The sequence below is a fragment of the Podarcis muralis genome, chromosome 2 (assembly GCF_964188315.1).
Source record: "Podarcis muralis chromosome 2, rPodMur119.hap1.1, whole genome shotgun sequence".
NCBI lineage: Eukaryota > Metazoa > Chordata > Lepidosauria > Squamata > Lacertidae > Podarcis > Podarcis muralis.
This window is the reverse complement of record NC_135656.1, coordinates 73,481,205-73,507,344: the sequence shown is the minus strand read 5'-3', so window position 1 is coordinate 73,507,344 and position 26,140 is coordinate 73,481,205. Positions and strand designations below refer to the sequence as shown.

Genomic DNA, 26,140 nt, shown 5'->3' with positions numbered 1-26,140 from the left:
TTCTCTATTCTACAATCCTAGAATCTTAGAGTTGGAGGGGACCCAAGGGTCATCTAGTCCAACCCCCTGCAATGCAGAAATCTTAACTAAAGTATCCATGACAGATGACCATCCAACCTCTGCTTAAAAACCTCCAATGAAAGAGAGTCCACTCCCCTTGTAAGGGTGTCCGTTCCACTGCTGAACAGCTCTTGGTGTCAGAAAGTTCTTCCTGATGTTTAGTCAGAATCTGCTTTCTTGTAACTTGAATCCATTGGTTTGGGTCCTACCCTCCAGAGTAGAAGAAACCAAGCTTGCTCAGCCCTTTAGATATTTGAAGATGTCTATCATATCTCCTCTCACTCTCCTCTTTTCCAGGCTAAACATGTTCAACTTCCTCAACTGTTCCTCATAATGTTTAGTTTCCAGATCCTCTGAGTGTTCAATGGAGCACTGAGGGAGAAGAGCCAACCAGTGGTTATAAATGAGGGCATAATGTCTGGGTGTCATGTACCAGCTCACAGAGGCAACAAATAGTGAAAAGAAAAGGAACGGGCAGTGTTGTCAACAAAGTCACAAAGTGTTATCGATAGAAGAATCAAAGAAATGTACAGTACAGAAATCTACAGTTTACAAAACTTGGTGGATTGCTTTGTGGAAGCCATTGTCTGCCTGCCTCAGTTCCCTCCTAGTAATCTTCACAGTGCAGTGATGAGGATGAATTATGAAAATTCAGTATAACCAACAGGCAGGATGGCTGACGGCAATGACGCTTACCTTCTAGTTGGGTGCCTTTACAGGATGGCGCCAGCAAAGGCATTTCACTTCCGTCAGATAATTGGACCTCTGGCGGTAAGTGTATTCCCAAAAGGCATTATAATTAAGGACTACTTCCATTGCTGTGTTCCCTGCAGTGTGGCATGGGTCAAGTTCCCATATTAAGAGCCCCAATACTGTAGTGCCCTTCAGTGTAGCTAAATGCTGCATTTCAGAGGATTCCTTCTTTGTTTCTGCAAAAGTTACCCACTAAAATAGCAAGGAGCTGGAATTTTAAAAGGCTACCCGAAAGGCTGCAGCCATTGGTGACAGATTGCAAAATAAACATGTGGAAACCGAAGTGAGTGATGGCCACTCTTGGGAGCAATTACTTTGGGATGGACTGTCAGCAAGGGGTTCAGATCCCCTCTTAGGCCTCTCAAGGTCCCCATTGTCTCAGAGCATGTTTTCTAAGTAACTACTTGCGTGACTGTGAAGTGATATGATATGTAAAGAATAGGCAAAGCTAGAAAGTAAAATGTGCAAGGAGCCCTGCGGGAAAAGCTCCCATTAACATTTTTCCCGGGCTCTGTCCACACAAGTGGCTGCCTAGTCAGACTTAGAGGACTGGGTCAAATCCTGCACTGTGAGCTCAGTGGGTTGTTGTGGGCCATCCACTGTCTTTCAACCTCAGTTCCCTCCCAATAATCCTCACAGAGCAGTGGTGAGGGTAAGCTATGCAAGGGAAGGGTGGGGGAGCTTGTGGCTCTCCAGATATTGCTGGACTACAATGCCCAGCATCCCTCACCTGGACCTGTGTTGGCTGGGGCTGATGGGAGTTGTAGTCCAATGACATCTGGAGAACCGAAAGATTTCTCACCCGCAATGTAAGGGAATGGAAAACACTGCAGCTATGAGAAAAGTAATATAAATATACCACATATGTATTTGTTTATGTATAAAACATTTATATCCCATGTTTACTCAAATAAGGTATTCGGGGTGGACTGCAGTCAAAATATCTTAAAACAAAAGAAACACAATCCAGCAGTAAGAAAATAAAACAAAAAAAGCAAGAACAATGAACAGTACCACAATATATGGTTTTTTAAGACACACATACACACACCTTCAAGTGGGGTTGTTTATCCTGGCATCTGAATGTATCCAATGAGGGCAGAAGGAGATGTCCTGGCATCCCCTGATGACTATAATATGTGGGCATCTTCGTGCAGGAAATTATGGTCTTTTAGGTAGTGTAGTCACCACACACACTACACCTTTAAAGCACATTCAAAGCAGATTCTTTCCCTCAAAGGATTCTGGGTCTCTGTCCCCCTCTCCTTCCCCCATGAACCCCTTTTTAATCCCTGGAGCTGGGTTGTGGGGTGGGAGAACACCCAGAACAAGGCATGGGGGAAGACAAGGGAGATTGCTCCATCTGGAAAGCTGGAAAGCTTGTGCCGACAGAACAATCAACCTAGAGCGACGCTGACGTAAGATGCTGGACCAGGTGAACATTTGGTCTGATTCTGCACAGCTTTCCTTATGTAATCATATCTCCCTTGTAATGTCTCTTGAGGGGGAAGCAAACTTAGCCCAGCAACACATTGGTCATTTTTACCCATGTTCATATACATCTGGTACATCTATATGAACTTTCCTTCCCGCCTGCCCCTGAGGATTTTGGCAGCCTGTTTAACCCATCATTCTGGTAATGATGATATCAGCAGGTTGACGTTTTCTTTCTTCTGCTTTTAATAAGAACGGTTATTCCAATCGGCCTTTCCTGTAGTTTGTTAACTTTGGAGATGGGAAACTTGTCATATTATGTTTGAGTGAGATATCCTTTTGTAATATGCATCAGTGACAAAATCTGTGATATGGGGTTGCACTAGACATGCTTTACAAATATTGTGTTCTCTGAATTTTCTAATGCACTTGTATTTTTCTTGATATGATTATGTTTATTGCTTGAAAATTTGATATTTCTCAAAAAAAAAAAAAAGACTGTCACACTCTTTCACCTTGGATAGTTCAGTGTGTGATACCCTTTGGTGCATCTCAGGTGACCCCACTTATAACTGGTACCCCAACACTGCAGGATGTTTCCTGCTGCTTGTTTAAGATTCTCCTTTCCCTAAGAAGTCTTCCACTTTCCCATGCCTGCGAAAACAATTGTGTCTAAAATGTAAGCTAACTGATGCATCTAGCAGTGAGCGGATATGTGAACTTGGCTTTAGGTGGGGAAGACTGGACCATAAAATATATTTATTTCCTAGTATCATTGAAAAAAATTTTTTTCCCGTTTTGACTTGATAGATGAATACTGAAGTGCAGGTGGGGACCAGCTTTCAGATATATGGTATCAAGATGGAGCTGGGGGGCAGAGAGAGATACCTGGGCAGTTATTCTCAAATTAGAATTGCGCTTTCACACACAAAAAAGATTTCAGTTCACAAAACAACGTAGCAAAGAGCCTTGAAGCAAGTTTATTCCTTTATATATGTAGTCACTCACCTTTCTATAACCCCACCCCATATATTCGAAAGCAATTTACAAGCTGCATGGATGACTCATTCCAACAAAACATATTCATGTGCACTTATCAATGGGAATGCTTCCAAAATCCAACCGGCGGGAGCTAAACATTGAACTGTCCCTCAAGCTACTCACCTTCCCATGTGATGAGCTTTCTTTTCTAACAGCCCGAACAAGTAAAATCTGTAAAGATGTGATGCTTATGTATGGACGTATCAAGAACACAATGCCTAGAGGACTGGTTCCCAATCTATATTCATTAAAACTGGCAAGTTTTCTTACAATTAAAATGTGATAAAGCCTTCATAAAATGTCACATACTTAGTGAGCTTAAAACAGCCTAATTCTTAACTTTTCTTTCAAGGTTATGAATACTAATCACCAGCGTCCCATTCTATTACAGTCATGAATATGTATTATGCCTCTAGCCTTCTGTTCTCCAAACTTTTATTAGTGTTATATAATAATTGCCAAGGTGACTTAGTAAGAATCTTGGGAATTGACATTTGATGGGGTATTAAGAAATCTTAGTCAGCTATCCCTAGACTGACTCAGCAGAACTGCAATTCCCTGGATCCCTTGAGAAGAGTGGATTATCATCAAACCTGTTTCTAGCATGAACAAGCTAGAAGAGGGATAGAGGAGTTGCCCCAAATGGAAGTAGGATGAACTGATTAAGATGATGTCAGCAAGGGATGCAGCCTGCCTTTGCCCAGAAGTCGCAGGTTCATTTCAAACATGTCATCAGAGTAGTGCCAAACTCATAGGAAATTAATCAGGATACTTTACAGGGTGACTTACCACTGGGTCTTTTCCTTTCCGAAAGCATTCTTCTTTCTGTCCAGGGAGTGGCGGCCAGTAGATCTGCAACATAAGGCAAAAACGTAAGTGCAAGACATTCCGAGGACATGGAACTGGGGAGTGAGTTTCCTCAGGCCGAGAAGAAAATCCTTGGTGTAGGGTCTTCTTCCTTCTTGCTATCTGACAAACAACTAAATTCCTTGTTATGCTTGTACTTTTTGCCAGGAATAAAATTGTCCTGTACTTAGACTTTCCCTGAAGGAATGTTAACCTCTGAAAACCATTGTGGCATAGTGGTTAGAATTTCAGACTAGGAACTGGGAGACCAGAGTTCAAATCCCCCTCGGCCATAAAGCTCTTTCGGTCTGTCACTTAGGGCTCGTCAACACTTCTGCTTGTTCTATGCCCAGAAAGCTCAGCTACAAACAGTTTTCTGCTTATCCCATGCTTTTTAGGCACAGGTCCAAGTGGTTTTCTGTTTGGCCTGCTCCTTTCCCCCAGAAAACCCCCTCTTTAGTGCTAAATCAGAGCAAACTGTTGGCTATTTGCAGTATGGTAGCGCTGCAGATAGCTTGCTGGGGAGATCATGCATTAAAAATGAAAAGGACTCAAAAATAACTTAAACAAGGTTTTAATAAGAAAAACAAAAACTCCATTTACACTAAATACATTAACAACCAAACCAGACCCAACCACCAACCCAAACCCCAGGGTAATGGGAGAGCTAGGTGCTGCTCCTTATATACTAAACCCAAATGCTGACACACCTTAATCAAATACAACTCAGCAGCACCTGCTATGTTTCACAGCTTTAAAGTTGGGTCTCGTTATCTTGCTCTGGCCCTTGCTCTGGCCCCTTTAAGATATACACATCGAGTGGAACAATGATGAACCTTTACATTTAAAGAAACCATTCAACATTTCCCCTGCGGTTCATCATTGTGGAACAAAAACAGAAAGCATACTTTGTACATGTTTTTCATGTGTAACCTTTGGAAGTGCTTTTGTAAAAATGTCCGCAATTTGACTGTCACCAGGAACATATTCAAATACAACCATTTCATCAGCAATTAGTTGCTTTACAAATTCTAAACGTAACCTTAAGACTCTAGTGCGCTGCGTATTGGTCTCTGAGCACAGGATAGCAAGTCCACTCTGGGAATCAAGGTAAACTTTTACTGGTAGTGTTACTTGCATCTGTAGGTCTGCAAACACTTGCAGATACCATTCTACACCACGAGTGGCCTGAACGCATGCACACAATTCACTTTCTGTTGTGGAGAGACAAATAATGGTTTGTGTTTGGGACTTCCATTCAAATGGACAACCGTTATACCAAAACACCATACCAGACACACCCCTGCAATTATTTTGTTCCATTGCATGAGATGCATCGCAGAAAATTTCAAAACCTTTGTCAATACATGTTGTAAACTGCAACCTATAATGTTTGGTATGTTTAAGGTACATTACCACTCTCTTAAGAGCAGAGAAACATTGTGTAGTAGGCTTTTCCACAAATTTTGCCAGAAAGTGAAAAGCATAAGTTATATCTGGTCTTGAGATTCTTTGAATGAAATTTAGCTTGCCTATAGCAGAACGATACAAAGTTTTGTTAGGAAATGGCTTGTCTTCACCTGTAAAGGTGAAACCACACACCATAGGTGTTTCCTTCCCATTTGCATTTTCTAAACATAGCATTTCAACAAGATCATCAATTTTTGCAGTTTGATGAACCAGAAAAGATCCATTTTTGCCTTTCTCAATTTGCATGGATAAGTAATTTTTAGCTATGCCTAATTCCACTACATCAAATTTCTTCTGTAACTGTGATACCACCTGTTCATATTCCTGTTTAGTTTTTGTAGAAATTAATACGTCATCTACATACACACATATTTTTGTTACAGAGTTTGCCCTTTCCTTTATGAACACACAATTGTCTGCCTTTCCTTGTGAAAAACCAATATCCAGCAATTCTTTTGCTAAAGTTTGGTGCCAATTCCTTCCACTTTGGTGCAGACCATAAAGGGATTTGTTTAATTTGCATACCAAACCTTCAGCGGCGTCTATGCCTTCAGGAACACGCATAAAAAATTGTTCTTTTAAATCTGCAAACAAATATGCAGTTTTTATATCTAGGTGATAAACGGAATGTCCACGCTGTGATGCATCTTTTAACAAAAGCTTAACTGTTTCATATTTTACGCTTGGTGAATAACACAAATCATAATCTTCGCCTGGAATTTGTTGAAAACCCCTAGCAACTAATCTTGCTTTGTACCTTACAACTTCATTTTTGTCATTCGTTTTAACTCTATAAACCCATTTCGAATCAATAAGTCTCATATCTGGGGTTTGTGGTACAAGAGACCAAGTGTTATGCTCTTTTAAAGAAGCTATCTCGGAGTTCATAGCTTTATACCAATTTGCAGCTTGTTGCTTAGGTAATTTCTGAACATCACTGTAGCTTTTTGGCTCAAAAACTACCTTATTGGCATACACAGTATTAAAATGTTCATCTGCAAATCGTTGTGGCTTCTGTCTCTTTCTATCTGAACGTCTCAGTCCAGAAGGAGAGTCAGACTTCTCAGACTTAATGGGACTAAGTAAACCACTAGTTTCAGGTTGTAAATCATTGTCAGATTGAAGAGGTGCCTGTAGGCTAAGCTCTCGGTCAGAAAACTCAAGAGAATCTGACCTCCCCTCGGGTGCCTGTGACTTTAAATCATCAAACAATTTATCAGACTCAACAGGCTTTTTGTCTTTTCCCATTAATTCAGAAGCACTATTTCCTGCTGCTTCTTCTGCTGTTTCTTCCTCTTCTTCCTCAGTATTATCTATACCATCAGTATCTTGGAAGATAGCAACTCCATTCCAATTTACAGTTTGTATCATGCTTCTGGTAATATGAAATTTGCCAGTTGCTGGTATGTAAATTCTGTACGCCCCCTGCTGGTAGCCCATTAATTTTCCCTGGACAATACGTTCACCCAATTTTTGCTTAGCAGGATAATGCATAATTACATCTGAACCCCAAATGCGGAGGTATTTCAGATTAGGGCGTTTTTTAAACAGTTTCTCATAGGGGGTGACATCTAAACCAGTATGATAACTGCGATTTCTAACGTAACAAAATGCATTAAGTGCTTCAGCCCAAAAGTCTTTGGGCAGATTAGCATCATGCAGATACGTTTTAACCCCTGCCTGTAGGTCACGCTGCACAACTTCAACAAGCCCATTTTGCCAGGGACTTCGGGGGCAAGATAACTCATGAGTAGTCCCCTGCGCTTCCAGGAATTTCTCAAAATCCTCAGAAACAAATTCCCCGCCCCGGTCAGAAAACAGGTTCTTAATTGGTTTGTTAAAGTGCGTTTTTACCCAGTTGCAAAAAACTTTATACTTTTCAAATGCTTGGGACTTCTCAGCTATTGCATAAGTCCAACAGTATCTACTATACTGGTCTATCAGAGTAAGCCAGTACTTAGAACCTCCTAATGATGGTGGGAGTGGCCCAACTAAATCACAATGTACACGCTCAAATGGTTCAGTTACTTTCCTATCTGAGCACCTACCCTTGCGTGCAACCTTAATCTTATTCTTGCAACAGGATAGACATTGCATAAAGAATTTGCATGGTTTTAAGTTGAGGCCATTAACGATATTCTTTGTCTTAATTACATCAGCAAAATTCAGGTGTCCCAGAATTCTGTGCGCCTCATGGACACACCCGGAATGAGGCCTTACATTCCTCAACCCCTGGCTTGACTGTGCTGCTCTGCAATTTATAGGCGATTGGGAGTAGGTGCGAAAATACAGTCTATATAAACCATCAGAGTCCCGGGCATACAATAAACGTTTGTTCCCATCAAAAAACTCACACATTGATTTTAAGAAACGCACAGTTATGCCTTGACGAGCAAAGCACCTTACTGACAATAAATTGTCCACTGACGGGCAGTAAATGCAGTTTGCTATTGTAATGTTTAAAGAGTCAAGTTTAACAGTACCTCTTCCAAGCGACTGCAAGACTTGTGAATTGGCTAAATGTACATTACCAATTTCCTCTTCGAAAGAAATAAACAAGCTTCGATCATTGCAGATGTGCTGAGATGCTCCAGAGTCTATAATAAAAGACTTCCACTTGGCATCTTTAATTCTTTTACGATTTGTAGTCCAAGCATGAAAAGCTCGCGGCTCGTTTCTGTCTTTACTATACGATGTCTGCTGTTGGGCTGACAACCGTGACTGACGAACAGAAACAGACTTGGGAGTACTTTGCTTTCTTTTGGCTCTGCAGTCCTTTGCAAAATGTCCTTGCTTATTGCAGAACCAACAACGCTTTGCAGCTTTAAATGCAGTTGTATCACCACAGGTTTGCATATGGCGTTCCTCATTCTTTCTGGAAATAGGAGTGCTTATGGCACAAGCCTCCCTTCTATCCAACTCGCCCATTAATCTTGCCGTTACCCCTTCCACAGTTAATTGTGCTGGTGGAACAGCAGATATCTGGCTAGCTATACCATCAAAGTCCTCATTAAGGGAACAAAGGATGATAAAAACATACTGAATATCAGGTATCACCATGTCCCTTCGAATTAATTCGCCGCGTATTGCCTCCAGACGTCTCAAGTGTGCTGCCAAATCACCACCAGGCTGCAACTTCGTCTGGTACAACTGCTTGAAAAACGTCAATGCAGATGCTGACTCTTTTCTAACATGCACTGCTGCAAGACTGTCCCACATTTCTTTGGCAGTTTTCTTATTTCTTATATAGACTACTTGCTGGTCGCTGACTGCCAAATTAATTATCGCCCTGGCTTTTGCATCTCCTTTCGACCAAGCATTAGTTACAGGGTCAGGAGGGTCATCAGTTACATAGGTCCATACTTCTCTAGAGGTCAAAAGCGCCTCCACCCGAAAAGACCATAAACTATAGTTCTCATCTGTTAGCTGTGGGAAGACCAGAGCCTTCTCAGCTTCAGGAACCCGGTCAACCATTCTGGAACTCTTCCAGACCCACAAAAAATTACACTAACAGGAGAAGGAGTTTTCAAACCTTTCTCAGAGTCCAAAAATATGCAGTCATCCACTCAGCAGCTGGGCCCATAACCAAAGATGTTGGCTATTTGCAGTATGGTAGCGCTGCAGATAGCTTGCTGGGGAGATCATGCATTAAAAATGAAAAGGACACAAAAATAACTTAAACAAGGTTTTAATAAGAAAAACAAAAACTCCATTTACACTAAATACATTAACAACCAAACCAGACCCAACCACCAACCCAAACCCCAGGGTAATGGGAGAGCTAGGTGCTGCTCCTTATATACTAAACCCAAATGCTGACACACCTTAATCAAATACAACTCAGCAGCACCTGCTATGTTTCACAGCTTTAAAGTTGGGTCTCGTTATCTTGCTCTGGCCCTTGCTCTGGCCCCTTTAAGATATACACATCGAGTGGAACAATGATGAACCTTTACATTTAAAGAAACCATTCAACACAAACATCAATTGGGAGAAAACCCAATTGATGTTTGCTCTGATTCAGTGGTAAATATCGGTTTTTCCTGGGCGTAAGTGGTGAGGCAAGCAGGATGAGCCCATACTCTCAGCCTAACGTACCTCGCAGAATTGTTGTGAGGATAAAATGGGGAGGAGGAAAAAGTGGGATACAAATGTAAATAATAATAATAATAATAACCAATTCATTTTCAAGAAGCTTTGATTATCACAGATATTTGGAACCAATACAAGTCATTACCACAGGCAGGCAGCTGCAGTGCTCATTTTCACCTCTGTTGTACTCAACAAATACTCCCCCCAGTATCAAGCAGTTAAAATAAGCTTCCTTTGCAGGAGACAGAGCAAACAAACAAAAATCTAAAATGAATGTTCACTTCCAGACCGTGGCTATTTTCAGGTGAGATTCAATCACATACTGGCAAATGCAAGTTGCGCAGTTGGAAGAAGGCATCTTGCAACAAACCTGCCCCCCCCCCAAAAAAAATATCAGAACTTTTGTGATAAGGGAAATGGCAGAGAAATGCATTGGAAAATGTGGGAAAACACTTGCTTTGACTCCACTTCATCTAACTTCCCTGGCAGGCAAATAAGAATGAATGCTCCTTAAACAGCCATTGTTGCCTAATCTCCCTACAAACCAATGAGGATGAACATCGTTCGAAAGTGCCTTAAAATCACATGGTGTTGTTGTTGTTGTTGTTGTTGTTGTTGTTGTTATGTACTGAAGTTCTCACCCTGGGCCAGCAGGGGGATACTGTAGATAGTTATGCAAATGAAGGATTGAAAGTGACGTTCAGTGATTGGATAGTTTGTATGCAAATGAAGGATCGAAAGTGACGTTCAGTGATTGGCTAGTTACAGAAAATGGTTACTGTTGCATTCTAGTGGAGCTCTATATAAGCAGGCTGACTAAGCTCCTCAGTTCAGTTCTGTTCCAGCTTACAAATAAAGAGCTGCTTTGGAAGAATCGCTGTGTCGTCTGATATGTTCTCCCACAACTTAACAATTATATTATATCCACAATATTATTTACGGCATGCCATGTCTATGTATGCTCAGAAGCACAAGGATAGGAGTAAAGATGGTATATGAAGAAAGGTGGAGGAAGGGAAGACCTACAAGAATGTAGAACAGAGTAACACATTTGAAGCAATGATATAAAAAGTTGGGGGGGAATGAAAAGCTGCAGAATCAGGACAAAAACAGGACAGAATGGGGGCTTAGAGAACAGCAACATGAGAAGACAAGAAATCCATATTTATTGGTTCATACTCATGAAAAGAAAATGTCCTAACAAGAGAAGGGGCAAAATGTTAAAATCACCCAAGATAGTAACTAGAAGAAAACATAAAAGAAAGAAACAAAATAAAGTGCTTCCTTAGAGAAGGAAGCTAAATCTTATTCTTTTGTCTGTAATGGATGCTTCACTCCATTTAATATGGTAATAAAGAATATAAGATGCCAGATTAATATTTCAAAAATAAAGGAGCCTCTGGAGTCATTTTTATCTCAAGCAAAAGGCATCCATTATCCTACAAAGAGTTGCAGTTTCATGAATTAGGAGAGAATTTAGAGAGATCTTTTCAAATAAAGGACATCTGGTTAACCCTAACCTGGCCTTACAACTTGGCTCTTTAACCATAAGCCTAGCAACTGTTTATGCAAGCCATGGACTGATTTATAAAGTTTGTTTTACAGACTAATGTGCTGGCAGAGAATTCTGGAGAGACATTCATTTTCTGTAAGATGTAGAGGAGAAGGGTCTCCTTTGACCTTCCATTTCCCTTTTGTGTGGTCTCACACCCTCAAGGACACAGCGACACACAAACAAAAGTTTGATCTTCTTGCTCTTTCTAAGTAAAAGCTAAAACTTGCAGCTGGCTAAGATGTCAGCTGAACACAGTGGTACTTAAAATCTTCTTTCCAAAATGGCATCAAGAAGCCAAACTGTGTGATTTATTATAATAAATGCACTCTTATCCCATGGAACGTTTCATGGGCCTGCCCCTACATGTTTTACCAACTAGAGACTGGAGTGGGTGGAGTATCACAGAGCAGGAGGATTAGTGAAACAAAAGTCTACAAAACATCTAAGAAAAGAACCAAAGTGTTGTCTTCCAGCTGTCATATTTAAAAACTACAATGCTCAGCATTCTTTAAAAAAATATTTATAAAAAGTTAACTCTATTTAGGCACTCAAACAAAAGTAAAACTCTCCTCCTTAGGACTGTCCTCTGATTTGAGTAAGTCCTCTATTTGAAGGACTGTCTGGTCCAAGCCCAGTTCCATGGCAAATAACTGTAAGTAGGGGCAACAGGACCTTTGAAGTTGTCCATCAACAGTTAGCGTATGGACAGCAGACTGAGCAGACTGAAGTCATGCAGATACAGTCTTCCCCATTACAATGAAATGCATTGTATTTCTATTTACATTACAGTATTTTTTTTTCTAATATTGCATATACACTTGGCATTTCAAAAGTAATGCAATTCTGTTTTATTTGGGGAGACGGGTCCTCATTCGTGACTATACATTAAGTAGATTGGGGGGTGCTCTTGCTACAGTACATATAGCCCTGCTGTGGCAGTAATGTAAGGGTAGCCAGGGCCCTTTGGATGTTGTTGGGTCATAACATCAGCTCCATCCTCCATGGCCAATAGTTGGAGATGACAGGCACAGTATTGTTTAGTTACCCCTGAGTGGTGCCAAGAAGACAGAATGCTTTGTGAAAACCAAATGTTCATAAAGGGCCTTCACAGATAGGCTCAATGCGAAGTTCTGCCATATTACACCATCTTCTTTCATGTGGCATTTCAGCCGAACCTATCAGTCTTGGTACATAATGTAGTGAAAAAGATTGTGCTAAGGAGGGGGAGGGAAGATAGCCAGAGGGTGGCAGGGAGCAGTGGTGTGGCTTAATCAACATCATGATCTTATGCTGATTAGCATAGGTACAGCCACTAGTCAGCTAAAAATCAGTCAGGCCATGTGAAAAGTCTCTAGAGCCATTTAGCTCAATGGGAGTTGAAGTAATAAAGTAGCTGGTAATTTTTTTAAATTAAATGGTAGAATGAACATGTATCATGTTTTCCAATGTCAAACGCCAACACTTCCTAAAGAACTAAGTGTATGTGTGTGTGTGAATCAGTTCCTCCCTGACCTTGGGAAGAGAAGGAAATGAGAATCAATTATATACACCTCCCAGTAGCAACTTCCTTGACGCTACCTTACTGGAAAAAGTTGAGAAGGAGGAAAATCATTAGCATTAGGGCAACATAGCCTGTAGCTGCTCTAGAACGCCAAATGCCAATTTTTGTTTTCCAAAATTAAAGCTGGGAGGGAGCAGGCATGCTATCTGCACATACAATCAGCAACACTCAGCTACAAAATCCTGGGGTCTGCCATTTCAGTGCTTCAGCTCAACCTACCCAAGATAAGATGGCAGTACAAAAAAGAAAACAACTGTTTGGAGCTCGCTCGAGTTAAGCTTAGAACAAGTACTGGATGTAACATGTAGTTAGTAGAGACAAAATGACAAATGACAAAAAAAAAAGGGTGGGGGAACTATGTTTTGTATAATTTGGCACTAGTGATAGTAGTACCAATGATTTTTGGGGCCTGCTTTTGAATATAAGAGCATTAAAAGGTCCCTGTGGGGTCATCCCAAAGGCCCATCTAGTTCTGCTTCATGTTCTCACAGCAACCAACCCAAATGCCCCTAGGAACCCCACAAGCCGGACAGGAGTACAACAACACTCTTCCAACTTGTGTTCACCAGCAGCATGTTGCCATTGACAATGGAGGCAGTAGGCTAGTAGCTACTGAAAATTGTTATTTGAGGGAGATAATAATGACAAACCCCACCCACCCCCGCAAGTACTGATTTTTTAAAATAAGTGGCTGTACGCCTTTCAGTTGTACAAAAATGGAAAACTTTATCTGCCACCAGTTGGTGACATCAAGTCCCGTTTTCCTCTACCTGTTTTCCCTGCTTAAATTTACCATGCAACGCTTCCAGCCCTAGTTCTCAACCTGTAAAATGATGGTATTAAAGTGACCTGCTTCACAGAATTATTGGGAGGAGGAATAGAGTGATTCCCATATAGCAATTCGCACACACGAAAAGGTACGAGAGACATCCATCCTGTCAAGTATCTCATTTCCTGTCACAGTTTTGCTGGCTTTTGACTCAGCAGTTAATTTACCATATATGACAGTCGGATCCTTCTGCAGACTTATATTAATTGCTCATAACCTGATCATATGTCTAGACTTCTCACACTTCCAATTACATATAATTGCAATATGATCTCTTTTGGTCTGGAACATTCCTTACACAGGCTCCCATCCACCCCCAACCTTTGGCTGGTGTCACATTTCTGGCTTCTATTTAATGAAGTTCTCTGCCCTGGGCAATAAGTCTGTTTAAGGCCTGGGCTTTACTGAATGCCTTCTGTTCATCTCGAGTTTCAGCTTCTATGGAAAAACGGCTCCTCTGAGGGATGCTTTAAGTATCCTTACGGAGGCCACTGGAAAGTGCTTACCCACAAAGGCGCTCCACTTGATGGGAAGAACATTTTAAAGCCATTTAACTGCACCTCTGCATATGCATGCAGAATCTACTCCACCAGCGCAACTGCCGGGGATATACAATGTGAGACTTCTGTGGTGTTTAAACTGACTCCAAGGTGGAAATGTACAACTAAAGATTCTAAACAGAGGCTTAGGCAGGTGGGCAGAGTTCTGGGACCACAAGAAAACACAGCCAAATCAGTTAGTCAGTACTTGATTGCTGTCAGTTATCCCATTTCTGGATTGTATATAGTGCAGCCAAATCATAGGTAAAACCATGGAATTGTAGAGTTGGAAGGGAGGGACAATGAGGGTCCAACCCCCTGCAATGCAGGGGTCTTTCACCCAACATGGGGCTTGAGCCCATGACCCTAAGATTAAGAGTTTCATATGCTCTACCAACTGAACTATCACAGGTAGTGCCAGCAACAGCCAGCCAATATCAATGGGCGGAGTCAACTAACCAGTCACACCAGCAGAAGCCTACGCAAGGACTTCTGGGGGCCTCCTGCTCCCCCCTCCAATTGGCAGGAGAACCCACGGAGCAGCACACTGGAAGAGGAGAGGGCAGATTGTTCCATCAGCCAAGCAGCTATGCTGAATTCCTCCCAAAGTGTGGGCTTTGCTCACTTGTCTTGACTAAAGCCTGTGAATGATGATGATGATGAATTAAATTTGTATACCACCTTTCATAAACTATTCCAACCTTATTCAAATAGCATAATCCCTATTTGAATCAATTCACTTACTTACTTCCCAAGGCTTGCTTCCCATCATTCAAGTCCTTGGAGTACTAGTATCCCCTACTAAGAAGACCCTCCTATCTCGTGTATAACAAACATGCACCTAACATACGTAAAGTAGTACAGTGCATGAGCTGGTGGCCTTCCACTACACCCTGAACTTCCTCAGGAAGCTTCAAATAAGGTATGGCAGCTCTCATCCCATGGGGATAAGAATGCTCAGCTACCTTCAGTATAGTAGTACCTTGGTTTACAAACTTAATCCGTTCCAGAGGTCCGTTCTTAAACCAAAGCGTTCCAAACTACAAGAAAGAAGATTCCACCTAAACATTAGGAAGAACTTCCTGACAGTAAGAGCTGTTCGACAGTGGAATTTGCTGCCAAGGAGTGTGGTGGAGTCTCCTTCTTTGGAGGTCTTTAAGCAGAGGCTTGACAACCATATGTCAGGAGTGCTCTGATGGTGTTTCCTGCTTGGCAGGGGGTTGGACTCGATGGCCCTTGTGGTCTCTTCCAACTCTATGATTCTTTGATTCTATGATTCTATGATTAAACCAAGGCATGCTTTCCCATAGCAGCGGGGGACTCAATTTACAAATGGAACACACTCAACAGGAAGTGGAACATGTTCTTCTTCCAAGGCAAAGTTCACACCTACTTCAGGGTTTGCAGCATTCTTAATCCAAGTTGTGCATAAACTAAGCTGTTCTTAAACCAAGGTACCACTGTATTGTAAAGATATACATACATAAACCACTTTGAGTGCTTGGAGAAAGTGCCCTATAAACTTTGATTCAACATGCATGATTGTAGTAAACATTAGATTTGCATTATATATTGAGAACATTACCTCCTTAGCATCCATGTTGGTTTGATCCAGCCGAAGAGAATAAAGGGTGTCCTTTCCTCCAATGAACAGGCGGTCACGGTATTCATCGAGGTACAAGGAGCGGAAGTCTAAAATTCCTCGGTGCCCAAGGAACAGGACTGAGCGATTAGTGGCCAAAAGGTCTAAAAGGCAGGGAATAAATGATAAAGGAAAACTGAAGGTGAGGCAAAGGAAACTGAAAGATGAGGGTTCATGTTAACTGAACACGTACTCTGTGAGCCTACCTCACTTGAACAAGCCATTGCTTAAGCATGAGGTGCAAATTCAGCAAAAGATAGTTAAGGACTAAGGATGTAAATGCATGACATTTTAAAGTGCACTCAATGCCCTCTTGGTGCTTGTGTTTTTGTGTAACATACAAATCCCGTTGCTTTCAATGTAGCTTAATCATGGCTGATTTTCTCTTTATTTTATCCACTGTGTTCTGCATTTCTGCAAGTGTAGGATTTGGATAATACTGTAGTTAGTAACACAGCGTTTTTGTTTATTTTGATTCCTTATAGAAAACTTTTTTAAAAAACTGATTTGCATTGTATATTTTATATTCTTCGCAAACCACATAGGTATTTTCTCTACACTGAAGTGGTATATAAGTTTTGTTAAATAAAACGAAACCTTAAAATCATCTCAAAATTAGTTTTTAAAAAACTTCCTGAGGTTGAAAAATGCCTAAAGCTCACGTGACACTTTTTTTAAAAAAAACAGCCCGATAAAAACATGGCAAAATGACCCCTTCCTTTTGCAGCAATGCCCTATCATTTTGTTATATTAGCATTTTGTGATTTTAAACATATACAAAAAATATATAACTACATCAAAATGCTCTAAAAGGAAAATCAAACAAGCAAGCAGATTGAACACATTGATGTGATGCATCACCTGAAAAGTGTTAACCCAGCCAGCACAATAGGCTTCCATCCTTACAGGTTCATTACAAGCGCCCAGCTCAATATCACAGAGGGGAGGGAATTAAGAGGCTATTCTGTTTGCCTCAAAGCCTACCACCCTCACCAGGGCCAACTCAAGACATTTTGGCACCTGAGGCAAACCACAAAATGCCACCTGCCCGCCCCTTCCCACCCCAACAGGGAAGAAAGAGTGAGTGAATATCTATATCAGGAACAAGGCGATAAAATATACTTTGAAAATAGGGTAGAAGATCAGCAGTGCCTCCTATTCAGTGGGACTTGCACCTGAGTAAACCTGCTTAAGACTGCAGCAAATGACCAGCACATTAGTTGCACCAAGATGCAAATGCCATAACTAGATGTCCATTTCAGTTCCATGAACTCCCCAAACCATGAGCCAATGAAGAGGGGTTTTGAGCAAAGATATATCTAAATCCCTCTTTCATTACCAGTTTCTGCTGTTGACTTACACTGGGTTCTTCTAGAGTTGAATTGCTTTGTTTTCCTTATTTAAAAAGAGAGGTCCATGAAATTGGATGCAGGAGAAAGAGATTTGAACCTCAGCTCAAATTGCTGACTTACCCTGAATCACAGCAGTGTAATTTGGCTTGGGGCAGGGGAGCTCTTAAGACAAAGGCAACCTTTTGGCACACTGACCAAGCTTTTTGTGGCACCGAGGTACTAGTGGTCTGCATATGAATCCTCTGGACTATTGGAAATTAATCTCATCAGTCTGTGAGGGCCATTTCTTTTTTTATACCCGGATGTGGAGTCCCAGGTCACCAAGCAATTTCTGCAGCTAGGAACACCGGATGCTCCATCCAGAACGCTGAAGGAGGCTGTCATTAGCTGGGAGTGAAGACAGGAGGTCTCTTTACTGCTGATAAAAGGCTAAAAGATAAATGCCTTATAAAACAGTCCATCAGTGTGACAGGGATAACTCCCTGACAGTTGCAGAATGGAGTTTTTATCAGCGGCTGCTGAAAGCTGGGGTGGATTTGAGGTCTCAGTGCAAGAAACACTGTGGGGAAAAGGTAAGGAAAGCCATGCAATGGGGGAACTTGCAAAACTTAAAATCACAGACATACTGGTTGTGTACGCATGACATTTTATTCTGGAATCAATGGAGCCTGAGTGCTTGCTTTTTCTACAAAGTCCACACACATTCTGGAACAACTGCACATTTTTTGGCCCTGAAAAACACTTCTTAAGAAACTGGTTTCATTCCAAAAATTAAAGCTCATTGTAGATAGATGCAGAATCAATTTGAAAACAGATGAAAAGAGACAAAGGCAGACCCAGCGATGGAAGGGTGCATCCACACCCATCCAATGAAGCTGTGGGTGGGCAGATACAAAGACTTGCAATCACCACTTCCTTCTTCATTCACCTGGGATATGTGCAGGGAGGGTCAAAACTAGCCCAAGTCATTTTGTTGTCTGGTGCAGAGCAGCAAATGAATCCCACCCACTCATCCAGGTCAAGACATGCATCATAAGGCCAGCTGAGTTGTTATGATATCACAAGCACCTTTCATGACTAGCAATAAATAAACCACAGTGAAACTTAACTAACAAACTGCTTTCCTTTCATTACACCCAACAACAATTGTCAGAAGCGACAACCTCAGTCTGCCTAAGCATAGCACCAACAACGCAGGCAAGATTTGGCCAAGCAAAGTTCATCTGTTGAGCTTACAAAAATGGACTCTCGATGGAAAAATAGTAGTTAAAATAGCAAAGGTAAAGTCCTTGCAAATGTAGCACATACAAAGTGAAATAATGCAGTTGCCAAATTAGGCTGCCAATTTACACTCAGGAGTAAATCCCATTGAACAAAACGTGACTTACTTCTGAGTATATGCATGCATAGGATCACACTGTTTACTACTGTGGTTTCATATGTAGGTGCTGTTTAATGCAGGGCCAGGACATGAAATTTCATGGAAAAAATCTGCTGTCTCAGGCTGTGACCTCAGAGCTGCCTCCACAAGCAACAAGCTACAATTGTCACCAACAAGCAACAACTTCAGCTGAAAGTATAAACAGGCAAACAGAAATCAAGATGGAGCTTGAGGCTGAAGTGTCTCAGAACATAAAAAAGACAATGATACGGAATAAAATTCCACAGCCAACAGCAATCCCAGCAAATTTGTCTCAAACAGAGTGCTTAGGCACTCTCTGGGCATCCGTGTGATTGATTTAAGTAAAGCTGCATCTCATCTCAACTTCATGTGGAAACCTATTTGGACATTTGGATGGCATATATTGATTTACATGTTTAAATTAAGATAATGTATTGGCAGTTATTGTATTTTTAATGTAAGCAGATTATGTTTTTTGTTTCTTTTTTCTCACTGTTTTTTTTCTTTCCTTGTTAAATATACTATTTTAAAAAACCAATTAAAGGAAAATTTGTGTGTACTAGAACCAAACTGGAGAGGTAAAAAAACCTGAATGAGAATTCAACCCAAATTATTAATTGTTCCCTGGGTTCATTGCTAGTGGTTTAAGTGATGCGTTTTCTAAACCTGACCTATAACAAAACAATAGTGACCTCACTGCATTAGCACTCCCTCATGCTCTTGCCTGTTGTAATAGTGGAAGAAATTATTTGGGGTGGGTTTTTTTTAGTGAGGAATAGACACACCCTTAAGCGGAAAGAGGCCAGTGTGTGTGGGAGGAAGGTTCAGAAAACCACATAGTCTTCCACAGACAGGAGGGGCCCTCAGCAGGTCAGATGGTCTGTGTCATTCCTGTAACTGATTTGTTCCGCTGTACAACATGATAAAATATGAACCTTGGGAAGGTAAATCCCCAGAGAGATTGGCTGCCTGGCACACGTGCAGGAGTCTATCTTTCACCCGTAATGATAGCAAAACTCCCCAACCCAAGGGTGGCGTCAGGTGGTCGTGATTTTGAATAATTCCCCAGATGTTAACATACATGTCAATACAGAAAGGATCCTTGGTGATTCTGCATTCCAGTTTGCTCCTGAGACTTCTTCCTTCTGTTCCTTTGTAGTTCTGGCTAGGCTGAAGCTATAAGAAGTAGCAGCAGTCTATATTTCTAACTTCACATAAAGCAAAACCAGATACATCAATACCTCTGACAGGTCAAATTAGCACTGACGGGCAGGATCTGTGCATGAAATAGTGTTAGAATGTTACCTATGATATTAGGCATTGCTTGTTCACGCTGCCAAATTTTCTGTGTCCATTGGATTTCCCAGACACAACAAAATACTTTTCATTAGTCTGCATTTGCTAGGGCACACTTGTTTTGCATACACAGCTGCTTTCTCTAATTTAGTAAGTAGCTGTTCTTTGCTATCTCTATCCATCTTCTAAGACTAATATTTCTTAGCAAAAAAAATTTAAAAATGCCCTTTTACTGCAAGGCTTCTGAACAAACCAGAAATATAAATCAGAGCAGCAGAGAAAGGGAGGGAATGGGAATAGTGTGTGGGAGATGCTGCTGAACAATTATATGCTGGATGGCCAGGAATTGTGTGGTTTTTTTTAAACCCACCAATAAATCCTGACCTGACTAGATTCCCCACATTCCAGAATCATTTGTGGATGAGTTAATTTCTCCCTCGTCATTTTGGCTCAGCTCTTAGTAATTCTGCACACCTCCTTGTCCAGTCTGCAAGAAATTTCACCAAAGGCAAAGCAGCAACTAATCAAATCTAAAGCCAACCTCCAGAGGATGTTTGCCCAGAGTATGAAGAGTTAATGACCAAGGTGGCTCATCATTCACAGGCAACATTTCAGGAGTGATTTGCACCCCACTGGTGAAAAATGTAAGGCCAAAAGGGAACCTCTGGGCATTTGGGGGAGGAACAAGGGAGATAAAATGCATAAATGACCCAAGGTGACTTGCAGTGTGGTTTGAAATGGTTCATTATCAAGAAGCCTTTCAACAACCATTCAATGGGCACTTGTAAGGTGACATGATACCATGAGAAGGACAAATGCCACATATATCGGAAAGCAGGGACATTGATCATTTACTCCAGAGAAAGGAAGAGGCTATTTATTGACACAAATTGATTTAAAAGAGATTAGATGATGTTTAGCAAATATTTCTACAATGCTTGTAGTAGATAGGAAGCATTACAGTCCTTAGCACATCCAACACTTAAAAACCTCTTCAGTATAATCCTCTTTCACTAGTCCATGACTAGTATATGATTTCAACTCAAGTTTAAATAGCCCAATATCTGGGTCCAGGGTGAACATTCTGTCTACTAGTAAACCACACTGGCCCTAAAGATTATAATGTTTGGCACCATGCAAAGCACCTACCATTCTTACTACAGCCCACTAATCATTTCCACACACCTCTCATGTGTTTGATCAAAGTGTCTGTCAACAAATGCACCTGCGCATGCATCCTCATGGGTTTAATATCTGAGAGCCTCCACTACTACATCAGATGTCTAAATTTGAGGCTGGCCATTTATTTAGCCATTAAAGTTTATGGGCCAGCAACTTCTGCTGGGGCTGAATTCTATAGCCGCTTCAACTGAAGGCCATGCGCTAGCTAAAAACCCTGCTTTACACGGAGAGGGAGTTCCTATAAAGCATGCCAGATACTAGACCATTCTCTGCTTAGCTGCAGCTGTAAACAATAAAACAAACACTTTGGGTGTTTCGCCCTGGCTGTAATCCCCATCGTAATGTGAAGGCATGCAGATAGTGGGCTCAGAACGGAAGCCATTTGCGGAGCTGAAACTGTGAATGCCATCTGTAGTGGCGACCACTTGCTTTCCCACAGTCAAATGGGACTTGCAACTGAGCGGAAGAAGAAATGGAGATGTCATTCCATAGATTGGCTGGAACACAGCCCTCCTGTACTGGTCTCCATAGATGCCAAGGCAGAGCCTACAACTGCAACAGCTGCTCCTGCTTCTTGGTTTGGCTGCCTTCCTGCATATAGGTTGTGTTTTTACTGAACACGATTGTTCAGACTAGGGCAGCAAGCAAGAATGGGCCATTCTGCTCCTCCCCAACCTCCAATCCACTGGAATTTCCCCCCTCACTAATGTGCCTGTATGTGGGCCCCTCTCCCTAAACTCCCAGTTGTGTAGTCTCCTCACAGTAAACAGCCCCTCTTCACCACACATCTGGAATGGGTTTGATAGTCTCCACATTATAATTTCCAATAAAAGGGAAGTTATTTCATGCTTCACTGCCAAGACTTGTAAAGACACACTGCTCCCATCCTCTCCATGTCTGTCAAACCAAGATTAGGATATAACAGGAGATCAGGCTATTAAAGCAGCAAAGGAAAAAGCGGGTGGGTCACAACTCAGTGGGGGTCTCTGCAAACCCAACTATTAAAACCCAAATAATCATTCCTCCCTGCCAAAAAACCACAACATGATATTGTGGATTAGATAGCGGTAGGTGTGTTGCATGCTGCAAATCTCCTTTACACATTATATGAATATTTGCTGGCATCTTGGGAGACAGTGGAGGAATGCACCTTAAGGGCACCTCCAAACCGTTGGAGAGTTACAGTGCCTGCTGTGGCTGTAGAAGTCGATACAGGAGAGAAATGCTTTGTTGCAGCTGGGGCAGATGATGGTGTCTGGTTGTGCTGCTGCGGATGCACCACAGTGTTTCTTGTCTGCACTCCTTCTAGCACTTATTCCTCCACTATTCACTGCTGTGGATACACGACCTGTCTCCAGGTGCCACAAGGGATTCCCACATGATTCCCACACAGTGGGGTTGATGTTGCCAGCTTTCATGTCCCATATGCAAACATCTCCATAATGCAGAGTTGGTCTGCCAACAGGCCTGGTGTTCCCTGTAGAGCATGTCCTTGGAGATTCTGCCATCTTCCATTCTGTGGACATGACCAAGATAGTGCAGACATTGTTGAGACAGAAATTATAGAATTGTAGAGCTGGAAGGGACCACGAGGGTTATCTAGTCCATCTCCCCGCAATATAGGAATAGTTTGCCCAACATGGAGCTCAAACCCATGACTCTGAGTGTGAACATGTTGGAAATATGGGCTTGGTAGAGCACATCCATATTTGAGACTCTGTCTTGCCATGTGATGTCCAAAATCTTCCTGACACAGTGCTTGCAGAAGCCATTGACCATCGTTCCTGATGGTTGTTAAGTTGCCTACAACTCACTTCCATAAAGCAGTGTGCTCAACATGCAAGCCTGGTAGACCTTCATCTTGTCATTATTAATACTGACAACTGCATTTATATTCCACCTTTCCTCCCCAAACCTCCAAGTGGTTCTCCCCCTCCCAGTTTTATGCTCACAACAATCTTGTGAGTTAAGTCAGCAAAAGGCCGAACCCCCAACATTAGCAGCTTCTTTCTACTGCCCCATCAGTTTTCTTAGCTCTCGAAGTCCTTAATCCCCTCCCAAATCCTTCCCTTAAAATCCCTCTCCTTTGCTTTTGATAGAGTTTATTTTAAAAGCCCGACATCCCCCCCACCCCACCCCACATCCCACTTTTGTTTTCTTTAGCTGTGTCATTTATTTCCAGTTGACTCTTTGCTTATTTGCATTAGGCTCTGTAATTATTTCTCAAGAGAATCTGGCTGGGCTCTGACAGGGCCGAAGTCACCTGATCCTGTGAGAGACCAGAGACACAGAAAACCATTTATAACCCAGTTGGGGATCACAACAAGTATCCTGTCAACAGAATGGGATTGCAAGTGGGGAGGGGGAACACAAACAAGAGACGTGTGAAGGAGAAGCAAAAGCAGCGAAAACAACAATTCCCAGAGATGGGATGATGAGAGAGGACTCTTAAGGGGTTATAAATAAAGTAAAGTGTGTGTTGACGTCAAGGAAGAAAAGAAGTAAATGTGGCACAGATTGCTTGAAGTAAAAAGCTGCCCGCTTCCTCAGTCTTAAAATGAGTCAACAGCTCCCTCACGCAAAAATGGGGTAGCTACAGTTGTAATGTGGTGTGTTTTACTTCTGTGGCACCACCTGAGCTACAGGAACTGGGCAATTTACAAATGTACAGAAGGAAACGTGGGAAAGGAAACAATAGAACCAAGTGGAACAGTCAGTCAGTCAGCAGCCATAACATCATTAGACTTCACCATATCAAGTGAGGAGGAGGACTATTCCGCTGTGTCGAAGAATATAACAACATCAGTAAGCCTCATCCCAGTGGTCATGGGACTGTTGCACCCCTAAGCAGATGGGGACTCATTTCCTTTTCCTTACTGGGAGAAAAGCAGATGGAAGAGAGTTAATTCTGAGAGGGAGAATGGCAAATGAGGCCAGTATTAAAACACATCTGTCTCTTCCCACCATTACGCTTCTCCTGATTGCAGCCCTTTAGATCTTAGGTTCCAGGTGGTTTAAAAAAAGAAGTCAGAAATGGAAAAGTTACAGAGAACACCATGCAACACTCTCAGGATGATGTGCAAAGAGCCTCCATACAGACGAGGGAGTGCTCCTCACAAAGAAATGGCACTCCATACATGCTGAGAAGCATGTGGCTTGGGGGAGGATAGATCCCTCTCATCCTCTCACCCATAGCTGTGCCCTTGGCTTTGGGGTCATGTTCGAAATCTGGCATTCCCCACCCATTTCATTACCTACAGACAGGCGCTGGACTCCTGCATTACACTTTCTGCCTGACTTCTGTCCTCCAGGGAGAGCATTTGGGCATGCTGCCCCTATTTTTACAACACTGTTGTATGATATTTTGTTAGAAGGCCCTGGGGGTGGACATCAGCAACTTTAAATGCATGGCAATTGTTCTTATTTCCAGATGTGGTATAGCTGGAAGCTCACTGGGCAGAACAGTCTGTCCTTTGCCGTCATGGCCACTGCCTTTCTGTCTCAGGAGAACTTTATAGTACTGAAATGAATTTCATTGCCAGAATATTCCTTTCAAGTGGTTTATAACATGGTCTTGTGCTCTTTGGTATATTATTTAGTTCTGCCTCGCTCCCAAAGGCTCAAAACGGCTCTGCTTGTTATTTATCATAAGAGATTGCCTCTGCAATAGCTTTTGCCAACCAGGTGTCCTCAGATGTTTTGGACTACAACTCCCATCATCCCTAGTCACTAGCCCCTCCTACCATAACTTGTAAAGCTGGTCATCACCTTGCAGTCCTACGCCACATGGAACCTCCCCATGTGAGAATACAGAGGGCTGGAATTGAGAAGCTCAGCATTAAATGGAAAAAAACTAAAACTGAGATGACAGGAGTAGAAGGCGTTAGCCATCAGAAAGAGGCCATGTGAAACATTTGTAGCAGCATGATAAAATGCAGTGTGTGTATGGCAAAGAGCAAATATTCTTAAATTGGTTATATTTTTGAGAGCAAGAAGCATCAAACACCCAATCAAAATAAACAAATCACTTCAGGCAGAAAGATCACATTATACAAACACACCTAGGCTTACGTACTACTTCCCCAAATCCATAGAATAAAACAAATGCAAAATAATACAAACAGCATACTAAGGCACCCACCAGACACTTAAGCACAGCTAGAGAATGAATAAATGTCCTCTGCACAGAAGAGACCAAAAGCCCTGTTCATTTGGGCACTACCTTTAACGTGAAATTAAGCAAATTAGCCAGTCACGCCCTACAAACAAGCAGCCTATCCCCCTCTCTGAAAATTTCAGTTCCCACTGGCAGGAACAAGAGCCAGGAAGACAAGTGTAACCCTTCTTAATACGCTAGGGACTGATTCCAGTCATTCCCAGCAAAACTTCTTAGATAGCAGCTGCCAGCAGCCTGGCAAGGCCCCTTTCTCCTGCTGTGCATATGGCATCCAGTCTCAGCGTTTGGAGGATTATTACTCAAAGGCAATGGACTAGCACTGTGCGTGTGTGAGTGTGTGACTGCACGTGTGTGTGTGTGTGTGTGCGCGCGCGCGCAAACACACACACACACACACACACACACATATCTTGCAGCTGTTTTCCAAGCGTGGCAGACACTTCCCTCCTTCCTAATTCCCATGGATTAACACAGAACACACACATGCACAAATGAAGGGCAAACAATAAGAAACATAAACCAGCCTGGGACCTGAATTTCTTAGCAATCTATCCAATGCAACAAAACCTTATGAATACAATTATCTAATTGTTCCAAGAACTGTGATTTTTTTTTAAAAAAAAAAGTGCACAGCACTGTGGTGAATGTTAAAGCTACTAAAGCTTGCTCTTGTTTTAAGCGAAACCTGAACATAAGAAAATCCTGCTGGATCAGGCCAAAGGCCAATCTAACCCAGCATCCTGTTCGCACAGTGGCCAACCCAGTTGCCTATGAGGCAAAAGCACCCTCCCCAGCAACTGACATTCAGAGGTATTCTGCCTCTAAGAGTGAAGGTAGAAAAATGACCAATTTGGCTAGCAGCCATTGACACCTCCCCCCTGACTCCATAAATTTGTCTAAACCTCTTTT

At 42.0% G+C, this 26,140-nt stretch overlaps 1 protein-coding gene across 2 annotated transcripts in view; it reads right to left on the bottom strand.

Moving 5' to 3' along the window:
• SEMA3G (semaphorin 3G) overlaps positions 1–26,140 on the bottom strand; it is a 90,169-nt gene that overhangs the window by 41,084 nt on the left and 22,945 nt on the right. For both annotated transcript variants that reach the window (XM_028718742.2, XM_028718741.2), the window contains exons 2-3: positions 15,766–15,926; positions 4,078–4,140 (exon numbers count right to left, since the gene is read on the bottom strand). In XM_028718742.2, coding sequence (XP_028574575.2) covers positions 4,078–4,140; positions 15,766–15,926 — 224 coding nt within the window. The remainder of the gene's footprint in view (positions 1–4,077; positions 4,141–15,765; positions 15,927–26,140) is intronic.